The sequence below is a fragment of the Acanthisitta chloris genome, unplaced genomic scaffold, assembly GCF_000695815.1.
Source record: "Acanthisitta chloris isolate BGI_N310 unplaced genomic scaffold, ASM69581v1 scaffold23111, whole genome shotgun sequence".
NCBI classification, from domain to species: domain Eukaryota; kingdom Metazoa; phylum Chordata; class Aves; order Passeriformes; family Acanthisittidae; genus Acanthisitta; species Acanthisitta chloris.
In genome coordinates this window covers 10511-25097 of record NW_008655735.1, presented here as the reverse complement: position 1 = coordinate 25097, position 14587 = coordinate 10511, and the positions used below count along the sequence as shown (strand labels likewise).

The 14587-nt window shown below is 37.1% G+C and overlaps 1 protein-coding gene across 1 annotated transcript in view; it reads right to left on the bottom strand.

The window, feature by feature from the left end:
- Positions 1–14587, bottom strand: part of MTRR (5-methyltetrahydrofolate-homocysteine methyltransferase reductase) — a 22660-nt gene that overhangs the window by 1095 nt on the left and 6978 nt on the right. The window contains exons 4-13 of the mRNA XM_009084053.1: positions 13639–14011; positions 10611–10733; positions 8962–9115; positions 7478–7566; positions 5722–5902; positions 4820–4862; positions 4207–4393; positions 1832–1950; positions 228–320; positions 1–141 (exon numbers count right to left, since the gene is read on the bottom strand). The exon at positions 1–141 is cut by the window's left edge and continues 36 nt beyond it. Of these exons, the coding sequence (XP_009082301.1) occupies positions 1–141; positions 228–320; positions 1832–1950; positions 4207–4393; positions 4820–4862; positions 5722–5902; positions 7478–7566; positions 8962–9115; positions 10611–10733; positions 13639–14011 (1503 nt within the window). The remainder of the gene's footprint in view (positions 142–227; positions 321–1831; positions 1951–4206; positions 4394–4819; positions 4863–5721; positions 5903–7477; positions 7567–8961; positions 9116–10610; positions 10734–13638; positions 14012–14587) is intronic.

The following is a 14587-nucleotide window of genomic DNA, read 5'->3' as shown; positions in this document are numbered from 1 at the left end:
CTGGTGACTTCGTTAGCATAAAGCCTAATGACGTCTTGCACATATTTAGGTGGAGCTACCTCCGCAGTTGAGGAGTCTCGTGAGAAACAAACCTTAAGATGAGTTAACGTGCCATTTTCAAGAAAACATCTGAGCTCATCTCTGAAAGGTAATAAAGCCTGTTAGCAATGGCTCAGAGATAAGCATTCCCTCACGAATAAAAAATGAATGTTAAATAGTGAACTTGCTTGAACAAATAGTCTCGATCCTGATGCCGACAACCAAAAAACAGCCATGTCTCTCCAAATTCCCAGTCTGGATGCTCTTCTCTGAGCTTCTGCCTAAACAGACAAAAATTAAATCCAATCCTGTTGTATCAAGTGCAGAATCTAAAACATCTCTAACCTAATTCTCATTTAAAGCAGTGCTTAAAGAAAACTCTGGATTGGCAGAAATGTGAAACAACTTAAGGTAAATCAAAGTCAGACCCTCCTTATTTGATTTTCTTAACTACTCACTTTTGGACCAGCTCAAAATGAACCGACTTCAGAATAAATTTTTTTTTGCCCACAGTTTCATATTGGCATAGTCAAGACTGACACATCCAAACACCTCACAAAACAATCCTGACTGCTGAATAAGGAGATCACTACCTTTTATCCTTCACTGGAAGCCTTGTAAAACCACCGGGGAGAACTCAGTAGTTTTAGCAAGTTTTCCATTCAGCTGTAGATTTTATGAATAACAACCTGTTAACTACTACATGATCAGAAAAGTTACTGCACTTTCTTGACATAATGCTGAAGGTATTACTTTAAAGGCATTTTAGCTGCAACTTTCTAGTTCCATTTTGAGAGACAGATTTCATTTATTCTTTACAATAAAATGCAAAATACTTCCAAGAGATAAAGATGTATTTGGGAGTTAAAATTAAGCAGCAAGGATGGTACATAATGGTTTAGTTAAAGCAGAAGCATGGAGTCAGAAACATCATGACAAAGCTTCACTCTTCTCCCAAATAAAATGTTTTTAAAATAATTGTTACAGGACCCAAAAAACTTCATTATCTTGCTGGAACGAATGAGTCACGTAGGAATGATGTGCGCTGGTTACCCACAAAATTTAGAACCATTGCCACTCAAATACTCCACTCTTCCTGTTCTTCATTTCCTCAGAATGATCATGGTTTTATATATTCTTGGTGATGTGCTGTCACTTTTTGAACTTTTTGAACTCTATTTCCCTTGCAAAATTTGGCCGCTGGACCTGGAGGGAGAATAATAAGGGACCAACTGCCTTCTCCCAGACACAAACTCCCAAACCCCAAAACTACTGCCCAGTTGAGGGTTCAGGAACCAATCCTCTCATACTAAAACATCAAAATGTGAAACACAGAAATACAGGAATGTGGGAGAAAACCTGACATTCTTCATGCCAAGACTTTTAATACAGATGCTGCTTCAGAAGGAAATGGACTTTGAATACCAAACTTAAAGCAATCAACACTGTTTATAAAAACTACCATCCTCTTACAGAATTTCCACCAGCAACACACAGATAAAGGATTTAATTTCTTATTACCCTTTCTGCAATTCACCCAATTCCTCACATATCTACTATGAATATTAAATACAGTCAGATGAAAGTGCAAGTTTTACTCATTTGAAAAACAAATAAATACACAAGGAATGCTTGTTTAAAATGAGTAAGACTGATTATAATCACCACACCACCATTACAAATAGTAAAAGATAAAAAAGGAAAACATTAACTGCATTTATATTCAAAACCTGAGGCTGTACTTCTCCTCAATATAAAAAGGCTGCTTTCCAGGTGACAACTTGGTACATACCTATGTTGTAGGAAACCAATAAATGGTGATATTCCTGTTCCTGGACCAACCATCATGAACGGGACAGATGGGTCTGCAGGTAAGTGGAAAGTATTGCTTGGACGAGGAAAAATAGATATCTAAAATGAAATTAGATAATATATAATTGAAGAATATTCTTCAGAAGTGAAAACACCCATGACATTTTTAGAACTTTCAGGATATTTACAGAGTGTATGTATCCACACACCCTTCCAAATCCTGAGCTTCAGAGTTCATCTTTAATGCCACGCAGGCGTTTAGAACAAAATGTCACACGAATTTCTGAAAAAAAACCCCACACCATATTTACAAACCTATTAAGACATCTGGAGGAAAACTGGGGAAAACTACACAGACATGAATTTCTGTATATGGAAGCTGACTGCATCATAAATTTGGGGAATACTGTTACAGATTTCCTGGAAAGTTTTGTGTTGGTACTCAAAGGGAAGTAAAACTAGTTTATTGATATTACAGGGAAATCAACCTTTTTTTGCATTATGCGCATCTCAAAATAATCCAATGGAGGACAGGGTTTGTTTACAGTGAATTGAAGCCTACATAAAAGTTCTACAGGATCTCCAAAAGTGCATATGGACAAGGGGAGGCAGATAACTGCTCAAAAAGGTTTATGTAATTCCACTGATAGACTCTACTTCTCATCTTCAGTCCTGTGTCTGGAAGGAAGTCCAAACATAATCTTCATAGGAGCTCCACAGTCATCCTCTGAGACATGGCCAACATAACACACAGGAAATGAGAGATGACTATTTTTAATTCTATAAAAGATTATTCAAGACTCAGCAGCAGCCATGGCAGAGCTTCATCCATTAAAGTTGTAAGAACACACCTGATTTATTTTGCACATTAGTTATGAAAGGATTGGAATTTACATTCAAGTTTAAGGAAGGAGTGAGGGACGAAACCAAGTCATTTAAGCTTTGCTCTGTAAACCTGAGTGGTTTAGCAGTACTCATTTCAATAATCTAATTCACTACAGATACAACAACATTGAACAGGATTATTTTCTTGGTTTCACAATGATAAAAACCCCAGTGTAATTCTTGCTGGTGGGGGACAATATTTATGTATATACTTCAAACCACACTTGAGTTAGGAGGCTATTTTCCCTATTAATGAGTCCAAACTGGTCATTCTTTTAAAACAGACTGCAAATGGTAAACACATTTATACTGTAAAGTGTATTCAATTAATCTAAGGTATTTTTGCATAAGATCACACTCATCTATTTTGTATTGTTATTCCACATATTTCTGCAATCTACAAGTATTGCTGCACATTTATCTGTGCTGAATTCTAGCTTGCACTGCAGATGCAAATAGTTCTGAACTTTATCCAGATTCATTTTGTGATAATCCTCTTTTTCTTTTCAACCACCTCTTTTTCATATTTGATCTTTAATAAACTGCAAATCAATTATATTTTAAATAAAGAGCAGATTGAACACTGGAGTAAGACATATGATGCACATATTAATCGGTTTGTCTTTTGCATCAGTTTTGAAAAATGAAGAGAACGTGTATGTGGTTTTCTTTCATTTTGTCTGACTGACACCTTGAATTATCAGCACAGTTTTCTTTTAACCAAATTCTATGCTTGTCTCCATTTTTCCTAATCAAATATAGATTAGACCAGCAGTAGTTCTTTTGTCATATTAATTATATAGCAGAACTCCAATTTTTTCATAATTAGCTTATACCTAATAGCTTTGAGACCAATTAATTACATAGAATCTCTGTCACAAAAGGAAAACAGGAAAAAACCCGATATACCTTCTCCCAGTAATACCCATTATGCCAAATCATCATTGATGACATCAGAAAAAACACAGATGACTGTCCTCTGTGTCACAGTCAATAATTTGGCCTGTGCAAACTCTGTGAGACCTGACAAGAAGTGTCAGTTTTTTGAGTTCCCCCCTATTATGTGTCACCCTTTCCTTGAGGTGACCAAATGCCTCTCTTCTACAACATGAAAAGTAGAAACCATTTAATCACACAGTGGTAGTTTAGTCCATGAAAACATCCTCCAAGATGCACTTAGGACTACAGAGAGGTGGAAAACAACTCTAGTGTTTAAGCAATGGGAAGTTTCACAACTCAGGCATGCATAGATAAGTAAAATTTAAGTTTAGTAACTTAGCAATGAAGTTCTAGACATGTTACAGAGAGAAAGGCAAACTTAAAAGTAGGGTAGAACTGCAACATGAAGGTGTGCACTGCCAAAACACCTGCATTACATCACAGCAGTGAATAAAGAAACCCGCAGTTGTTTCAAACTTTAACAGTCAAACTAAATGTAACAGTTAATGAGCTTAGATCTAATGTTCATACCTTTTCAGTTGAAGAGCTTTCTCTTTTTGTATCCAGAGCATTTTTACTGGGGTGCAGTAGAGGTGCAACTAACTCAGCAAGCCACCCTGTACATACTCCTTTTCGTGCAACTGGTCTAGCGGGACAGGCAGGGAACTCCACAACACTAAATACAAAGCACAGCTTTCCTGGCTGATATAAGTTTGAACTGCAAAGACAAAAGTATTAAAAAACCAAATCAAAACCTGAGAAACAGCTGTACAATCTTGCAGCAGGTCCGTCTGCAGCCTAAACTCCTTCAACTGAATCAAGATTCTCAATGTTCAGCTAACTATGATATTTATACATAGTGAGAACATGTCTTCAGGTTGGACTCAGAGACTCAGTGTCTACAGAAGGGAATCCAAATTCCTGCCAGATTCACACGTGTGTGAGCTTGTTCTTGAGAACTTTACTGAAGCTTTGCCAGACAATGTTGTTTGAAATAGTCAAAAATGATGCTTTTTTGCAATAGGGTCACAATTATGTTTTAGCCTTCACTCTTCTCTCTTCTTTAGATTATAATGCATGCAAACACATTTGAGGGAAAAAACCATACCTAAACCAAGGAGATATAATTTGAGTATTTCATTACCTTGACACTGAATAGGATCTGGCTTGTAATTTAGGAAGATGTTCTGAAGAATAGGGAAAAAAAAAAAAAAAAGAAGAATCACATATTTTATTCACCCTGTGAAAATATCACATAATGAGTGTTTACACTACAACAGACTATTAGATACTTTAATGTAACTGTAATTTTACTCTATTAACATTCAGTTTTTGTGGTTCAGAAAGAAGCTATTAAGACTTGAACTCTATTTTGAATGGTGGAAGATCAATTAGAGATCCCATACAATGAGGCCACAACAGTTAATTTATGGGGTCAATTAAAAATGACTGTAAGGTGCATAGAAGAGATGCCAGTAGCTAGTGTGAAGCTTGAAATTTAATTTTCCCCACCTTTCATCTACGAGCTCAAAATCTCTTACAAAAGGAGCTGCTTGATTGAAAGTTTCCACCATATAATGTCCTAGAAGCAGATGTGCCACTTCAATTTCAAACCACTATGAGTACCTAGCAAAGTTTTGAAATCACAGCTAAAAACCCAACAGAGACAGAAGTTTATGGGGTATTTGCTCAGCAAGAAACCCACCATACATCACACACACACATTTCTATCCGTATATGTATGATGAACTGATTCGTACCGACCCCAATCCTGCAAACAGCTTATTCTTATATGTACAAGAGTAACCCAGAGTCAACAAAAGTACAGGTATGAACTTAAGTGTTTATAGCATGAAGGCCAAAGACTGTAGAACTGTAGAACTGAAGCTTTGTTCCCCAACAACAGTTTCAGCTTGGTCACTAGAGAAACTAAAATATTTCTAAAGCAGTTAACTGAATGGTTATTCCCCTTTCTTGGGAAATTGAACATTTAGTCTGATGCATTTTCAGAAACCAAATCTAATTAAATCTAAGTCTGTCACTTACCAATTAACAGGTTAATTGAAGGTTTGCAGCTTGGAAAAGCATGAAGTAAATCCAGCAAGCAAACATTAGAATCTCTAATAAAGTGTGCGTAGTCTGAGGCTCCTTGTCTGCTGCAAAGCTCTTGAAGTCTCCGTTTTTCTCCTTCATCACTGGTACATTCTACAAGAGCTCGCAGAAATGCCTGTAGGGGGAAAAATAAGAGTGAAGGTAAAAAACTTGTCCCATTGGGAAAATTGCCACAAAACCAGGAAAAACCTGGGCTGCCTGGAAACAGGAAGCAAGTTAATACAATTTATTTCCCCATGCACATATTTAACTACTACAAATTTTAATTTTATTTTTTGACTGCTCCTCTAATGTCTGGGACAAGCTAGATCAGAAAATCCTACTTAGCTGTAGTGAAGAAGAGAGAAATAGACAGGCACAACCCATTCCCTAAAATAATCTATATTTATGGAAGGCTTTCTTACTGCCCATATTTGTGCTTTAGTTAAGCAGCTCCATAACACAAATTAATTCAAGATAAACCACTATTTGCTAAGTTACAGAAGCCAGGAAATGAATAATAAAATGTCATAGAAGAGGTAGGACTATAAATAAAGCATAGTATTTAATGAGTCATGTAAATGTCGCTGTGGTGTTTTATTCCGCACTTTATGTCTCCATAATGGTAAACTTTTCTTAAAGGAAATCAAATTGAGCATGGTAAGATAAAGCAAAAATCAGATGTAAATAATTACATGTTTTTTTCCAAAAACAAAGGTGGAAATAGACACAGTGTACAAAAAGAGAAGTGATCCAAAACACCAAGTGCAAGCAGATGAAATATTCTACACAAAAGAACACTTGGAAAGTAATGTGACTGTACTCAACCACCGAGGTTCCAGACAACAGTTTTGAGTATGGAGTTACATAAAGCACATTCTGCACTGAACTGTTAATAAAGCAGACAGGTTATAAAAACTGTCTTTGGCAATATTCCCCAGCCAGCACTCTCTGCCTACTCTTATTGTTGAGACAGATTTTCAAAACTGTTAAATGCAGTTTTGAAAAGGTTGAAACAACTGGAAAATTCTCTTCTGCTGCAAAATCCACTGAATTGAGTAAAAAGGTCCTTCCAAAAAGTGATTTCCCTCAGAGACACAACCTTTTAGCTTCATCCTTCACACAAATTTATCTTTAAAATGTGTTTTGACATTAGCAGAACTACACATGCATTTCCAGTTGCCAGCTTTCCATCTTCTACATGCACAGAATGAAGAGAAAATAACATTGACACGTTGTGAGAACAAATGCTAAACAAGCAAAAATCTTTCTTTGAATTCTGCTAAGTTACTAAAATGCTAAAGAAAAGCTTTAAAATAATTTCAAGGACACTGTGGTATATTTGAATGCAGCAACATGTGTCTTTATAGCAACAAAAGCTGACAGATATGGCTGTGATTGGAAAGAATGATTTCCCTAAAATGGGGCCTGGTTCAGTCAACCTTCCAGTATCTGGCACCAAATTATCTGATACTTTTCTACTTACTTCCAGACTGGTTACAAATCAAGGTGCTGCAGAACAGGAATGTTTGCCAGATAAAGTACCAGAACTGAAACTTCTCAAAGTACAAACAGTAGCATACAAACTGGCAACCCTTACTCACCAAGAAACATGGTAACTACACATGAAGCAAGGACAGATATGTAAGAGCCCATAGAGCATAGAATTACTTAGGATTTCTCTTTAAAAGAACAAACACATAATTCCCACCTTTTTGGGAATTGCTCTTATTTCCAGACACCAGGTTAGAATAAATTTCAGAGTGCTTCTTTCAGGGATGTGCTGTGGACGAGATGCTCCTAGTTCAGTGGGAGGAAAAAACCACAAAACAAAATGTGCATCCATTAATACACAAAAATGGCATTGCAGAGTGCTTGTTCCTTCAAGAAATATGGCACCTAAACCGCATTTAATTCTATATGTTTGAGCCCCAGGTGTTTAGTGGTAATTATAAGCTAAAGAGCAAGACAGTTTTCCAATGAAGTGTCAATGACAATTTTCCAATGAAACGTAAAACCTTGCTGGGAAAGCAGCAAATAAAAAGAGGAGAATACTATGTGGTGTTCAAATAAGTTCCACTACTAAACCACTCAAGGCTTTGTTGCCACTTTCCACCTTGAAGAAATTCAAAGGAATACCTACCAGGAAAAGGAACATCCCTGTTTTCCCCTCTCCATCAATAAAATCAAAAGATGCTGAAGCTTTCTAATGAGCTAACCAAAGGCATACACAGCCAGTGCCACACTGGAGCTTCTGAGGCCCAGCAGTTCCTGTCCAAGCAAATAATCCCTCCTCTGCTCTACTGATTCTATTTCTGGGAAGGAGGTACACTCATCTATTCCTCCATGGAGTCAGCTAGGGTGCAGCCAGACTTCTCAGCCTCATTGCATTTCATGCTAAAGCAGCTGTTCTAAAGTTAACTCCAAAAGCAATATAAGAGTATTTATGTGACAAAAAACCCCTCTTTAATCATGAGTTCCCCATGAATTCCAAGAACAGGGCTTCATTTACAACTCATACTTAAGGGAGTGTGCTGCCCTCAGTGATATAGGGAATGCCACCATGAGAACTTATTACATATACCTACCCTATTCCCTACCCAATCCTGCAGAAATAAAGGCACAACTCAGCAACACCATTAAGACACCAACTGCAATGCAAGAATAGTTCTCACAGGTCCAACTGGCAGTACACTGGCATACCCTGAACCCTTTCTGAGGCATGGGATCATAAGACTCAGAAGAACAGATCCACGTGGACCAAGAAGCCCCGTAAAAGGCACCTTGCAACAGTACTGAAGCTTCTCCTTCAGGAGAGCAGCCCTTTTATGATGTAAAACAGATTGATGTGAAGTGCTGTGCCAGGAAATTTTACTTTCAAGTGGGGTATTGTAAGGTTATGCGATTAAAGCCTCATCTCCATAAACGTGAAGGAGCACAGAGGAAGAATGAGATGGATGAATGCCAAGGCCAGGCTGAAGTTCCCAGTCAGAAGCTAACCCATCTATAGTAAGATCAGCAGCAGCATTCCATACATCCTCTCATTTTTAACACATCACTGTGACTTCCAACATGCCTCCATGAAATGACAGCTGTGTTCCAATACTAAAAGTAAAAATGTTCAAAACTAATGCATACCAACTACTACCAACACAGAAAAGAGTGTTGGTCCATGACCAGTGGATAAGGTCATACCTTTCTTTTTAGTGCCCTGCTTAACCTTGACACAAACGAAGTCATCTCCTCTTTCAGAAAGTCCCAAGATGTGAAGGAGCTCTTCCACCTCACTGGCATTGTTGGGACACATTACACAGAAGGCATCACCAGGTTGGTAGTCAAAGACTGTATCCTGTTTTAAAACATGAGATCATTTCTATTAAATTGTTTCACAAACAAAGGTTAACCAACAACAATCTTCCTACTATTGTGCTCACATTAAGTCCTATGTTCTTTCACTCTGTACTAACACTTCACTGTTTGAAGCATATCAGAAAATAGTCATGCGCTCTTTTTGGGTTTAACCTTAGTATTTAAAAAATATTTTCTTCTCTGATTTAAATATTTTGACACTCTTAATATGAACTGCTGAGCAGCCTAAACAGAAGGAAGATAAATACATATTAAGAGGATGTGTTATATAATCAACCCTGATCATCAATTACTAATGTACTTTGTTTTCTGGTTTGAGAAGACCAGAGAAATGAAGGCCTCAGAATTAATATGACTTTGTATAGAGATACATTATCACTAAAAGATAATTCGCTGGTTAAACTATTTGATGAACTGTGACTGAAATGACCTCAACTGCTTTTATTTTCTAGAGAAAAAATTAAATTAGCATGGCAAGAGCAGAGTGAAAATTCAGATCTTAAGACATTAAGACCTAGATTCTACTTGGTTGCCTGAGGTTACTCTGTGCAACTGCTGAAACCCTGTTCAAGCTTCTGCCTGTTAAGGGAACACACAGAATTATACTTGCATCATTAGGTTTCCCTTACACATCAGGTGAGGTGACCTGCATAAACAGACTGTCAAGAACATTAGGCCAAAAACTGAAACTTAAAAGGAAAATGTGTTGCTTTTGAGTGGTTTCCCAAATTTGTAGAATATTGCCTTTGGGATATGGTGATTTTTGGCAGTAATTTTTATTGGACTCTCTTAGCCTAATCTGTAGCAATATACACAAGAAACTTAAAGATTTCTCATAAAGTAATATCCAGCACTCCCCAGCTGCCTTTCATCTTCAAGCCAGTATACAAAATACGATCCTCACTGAAAAAACTAAACCAGCTTTTTAACTGAGGGCAACTGAGGTTGACAGTTTGAGTAGCATGTTAACAAGTCTGAGCAAATGAATGCCAGAGGCAGAAACAGTGCTCAAGGCTAACAGTTCTTATCACTTGATCATACCAGTCAAATTATTACTTGTGCATTACCTGCCAAAAGGAATAGTCACAATTTACTATACAGTTTCTGAATATTCCTTAGGTTGTATACTTAAAAACTGAAAGATTATTCATTTTCAATATTCCCTGCCTGACTTTCTCCACTGCAAATTCCCTTCAAAAAGGTATTTTGGTCAGTAAATTATCCATGGAACAACAAAGAAATTAATTTGACACTTTTTTTCTGTTTTGAGTTCCATGGAGTCATATTTTTCAGTGAATAATTCAAGCTTTACATTTACAAAATGAATCAGCATAAACTGCCATCCTATTGTATAGGGATATCCTATTTTTTTCTTTTTAAACAGTCAAATAATTCCCCCCCTGTTACTATACATAACACAAATGCTTTTCACCCTTTATATTAATCCACTGAAGAAAAAGCCATCATTAACTTACTGCAATATCAAGTTCTAAGAGTAATGCAGTTTTTATTGCATCTCCTCTAGTGAGCTGAACTGCTTTTGTAACTGGCACTTCAAAGGTTGTTCCCTCTGGAATAAGTGAGGACAGATGTGGATTCTGAAAAAGAGGACACAAAAACTTACACTAAAAATGCAAATCAGTTGAACTACATCTTACTATGAGAGACAGGAATTAGCATTGGTACAGGTTTTTTTGAAACAATCTTAAAAAACAATTCAAAACAATAAGGAATAACATGAATCTTCTATATACATAGACTGTTTCGCTCTACATTTTAAAAATATCATAGCTAAGCAGTAACAGGCGTACATTCAATTATAAAAAGTCAGTAGGCTTGAACAGCCTAATGGGCCTATGTTAGTATCATATGCAGCTAGCTGTTTACTTTTTCAATAGCTGTGTTGAAAATAGCAAATTAGAGAACGGCATTTACATCAAAACCCAAAAAATCCCTGCCTAATTAAAGGATTTCTAGGTGCACAGAATGGACATAAGAAGTAAGCACAGAAGCTACATCATTTCAGATTTACAGCTTATGACTTTGGGGTCCATATGGGGCTATTATTACAGGCAACTTATAAGAGGAGTTTTAAAAACTACAGTTAAATTTACAACTGAACAGCAAAAATCACACTACAAAACAGCATTGTGTTATAGCACAACCTTTCCACACAGGTGAAAATGTGCACCAAGAATTGTAAATGGGTACCAAGATTAATTCCAGATCACATCTGTCAAAGGCTGTCACGAAGATCAGAGTACATCCTGCATTTCTCCATCACTATAGTCAGCAAACTTCATTTGAGATCAATGCAAACAAAAATGAAAAGAGGTGGGAGAGATACCAAAGGTCCATAACAAAACTTTGTCAAATGCAAAGGAATTATTCTGCTAATATGAATATTCATTTGTTAATCTGAGTATTTCCTATTTAAAAAAAGGAGATAAGAGAACCACTTGAGACCAACAGTTGGAAGTTTTCTTATTCTCTTAAAATTCTGACAGAGTGATTAATGGCTTAGGCCATATCAAGTCATTGTGCATCAGCTGGACTGTGGCAATTGTCTACATTCATATTTCTTCCAAGTCAAGTTCAAGGCATAATGAGATCAAGATTTAAGCTAAATTGTATTATCTCATACTTGCCACAGAAGCTTAAGGCCATTACTGCTCTGATATTAATAAGCAGTAGCTTGTTAACTCAACCCTGAGACTCAACAGCCCAAGACACAGATCATATAAGTAACTAGAGAGATTGTGCACCCAACCTTCTTTAAATGGCAGGGAGTCTCTTTTTGGAAATATCCAAACCTCAAGTTGATGCATTTCAAAACACACCAACTTCAGCTGTGCTTGGCAAAAAATACCCATGACCACTGCAATGTGACATACCAAAAAAGGACATGAATTGTGTTATACCTGCAAAATCAAACATGACCCTAATGGGACCTAACTGTTGACAAGATCTAGCCAAAAACAGTGCCAAAGGAAAAAAACCTGAACATGCATTTAATTCTTTCCAAGGCTCAAGACAACTGTCCAGCTTTATACCTGAAATCTGGACTATAATCTTTAATCTGTCACTGAATTCCAGACTAGCAGGTTCAGCTTTTTTGATTTGTTGCTCAAAAGCAAAATTTACTTTTTTTCTACTTATAGAAAAGATAAGGCATCACTATTAGAACCTGATGAATTATTTCAGAGATCAACCTGAATATATGCTGACTTTAAAATAAGAAAATAGGCTCTTTTAAGCACTGTAGCACCACTTTCAACCCAACTGTTAGTCTTCAATAGAAGAGAAACTCTAAATCATAAATATTTGTTTCAGTAATTTCGATTATTAAATTCAATGGCCTGAGCAAAACCACTCACAATATGAGGTTTAAAATAAAAGCAAAATTATTGCTTAAAACCATACACTCTTACAGACTAAGTGATTCTCTCAGCATTACCATTAACACTCTCAGAGAGAATTGTGAGAACCCTGAAGATACTAAAGGGCTTTCATGATCATGAGCAGCCACACCAGAGGACAGGGCCCAGGAACCACATCACAGTTCAGTCCTGGGTCTTCAGGCTGAGCTACATCTCAGGTGTACTGGTTGGCAGCTGAACCACAAACATGTCCCTGAGTGCACACAGATCCTGTTGATCCAGGCCTGGACCTTGAAACCAACTTCTTGGCTTGGCCCCAGACCTGTCTCATTCCCACAAACTTGCCTGATGATTGGCACTCTTGGCTGATCCTGGCTGCCACCTCCTGGGTGTGGGGGAATGGTGCTGGCTGTGTTACAATACTCGACTTCTGGCTCCCTGCCATTTAAAGAGCAGCCAGACTTCACTGCTTCCTTGCAAGGATAACCAAAACATTTGTCCTTTGCAGGTAACTAGAAAAGTTTGAGTCATGCTTTCCAGTTCATTTTGAACACTAAATAAGCCAACTGGAGATGATTCCCAGTTCATGTTAATGACTCTCTTTGTACAGAAGGCCTTTGTTCAACCTGGCTTCATAAGAAAAGCATACTGGTTCCTGATCTACAGTTCATCTTCCATTTCCAACAGTAAAACTATTATAATGTTTCTACAATGACAAGCTTCTCTGTTATTAAGCATGCAGTAAGATTTTGAGCAATTTTACAGCCTCTTAATGCATTCTGAAAGTACTAAAACTTTGAACAGAAACTGTACTATACTCCTTACTATGGGAAGATGTTTTCACTGCCCTAACATAAGGCACTGAGGATTTGAATTCTTCCCTTCCTGACAGTGCAGTGCCAAATTACTATTTAGCTAAATTACATCTTGACATAAGTGTCCATACACATATGGTGACAAGTACATTTTCACAATATAAATGGACCTTTTACTTAAAATTCAAAAACCTCCTGCATTTGGGGGACATATCTCCTTAATGTAAGTATCCATTTGCTCTTTTGAGCCATATGTAGGAGTATACACTCATACTGGAGGCTTCCATCACTCAAAGTGAAGTCCTTACCTCACCATGGGTGTCCTGAAATTGCACCTCTATATATTCTGGTGGCAAGGCAGGAATATTAAGAGCAGACTGAGAGACAGGAGGGACAGAATGAACAAGTGAAGGTTTGATGCCCCTAGCTGGAGCCACAAGATTGCTGTCATCCAGTTTCTGTGACAGAACATCAGAACTCTTTGCTCCTTCATCTTCTAGCTTCAAGTTCTGTACTTCAGAGCTTAAGCTTAGTTCATGCACAACCTGTGGAGCTGCAGAAAGAGAGCTAGAAACAGCACTGAAAACACTGTTCATGTCTTCTTTCTCTTTCTGCAATACCAATGCTTCTTTGAGGGCAAGCCAAAGTCCATCAATCCACGGATCAACCACTAATTCCAAACTGGGAATGGAGGGCAAAAAGAGAAGAAATGCATAAATGAATTGTTGGACTTCCCGGACTGTTAATTTACAAATAATGAAGAGATGACAAAAGATACAAACACTATTAATTTTCCATTTTTAGTATGTATCAGCAGCTATTACCAAAATCACTTTTTAATTAAAAAAATTTTTTAGTTGTTATCACTAGGTAAATTTACAGAGTCTAAAATTTTTAACAGCCTTGCTCTTCTTCCAGTTTCTCATTTTTATTTTCATATGCCGAACTTTATGACAGGAAGCTGAAGGAATGGTAGTAGAATATGCAACTTTTCATTGTACAACAGCAACATCAATAGCTTACATTAATAGTCCATTTTTATTATTTTAGAACACAAGATATAAGTGTTATAGTTATGACAATGTTTGTGTTCAACTGCTGTGTGTCACCACACACAGAACTGGTATGAGCTGCAGTTCAAAATAACTAAGCCAAGGCTGCAGCCTACTGGCCAAAAAGAGCACCAGAACAGGGAGGGAGTTGTTTTCTTACATAATTTCTCTACAGCAAACAGAAAAAATTTTTACATAACTCCTC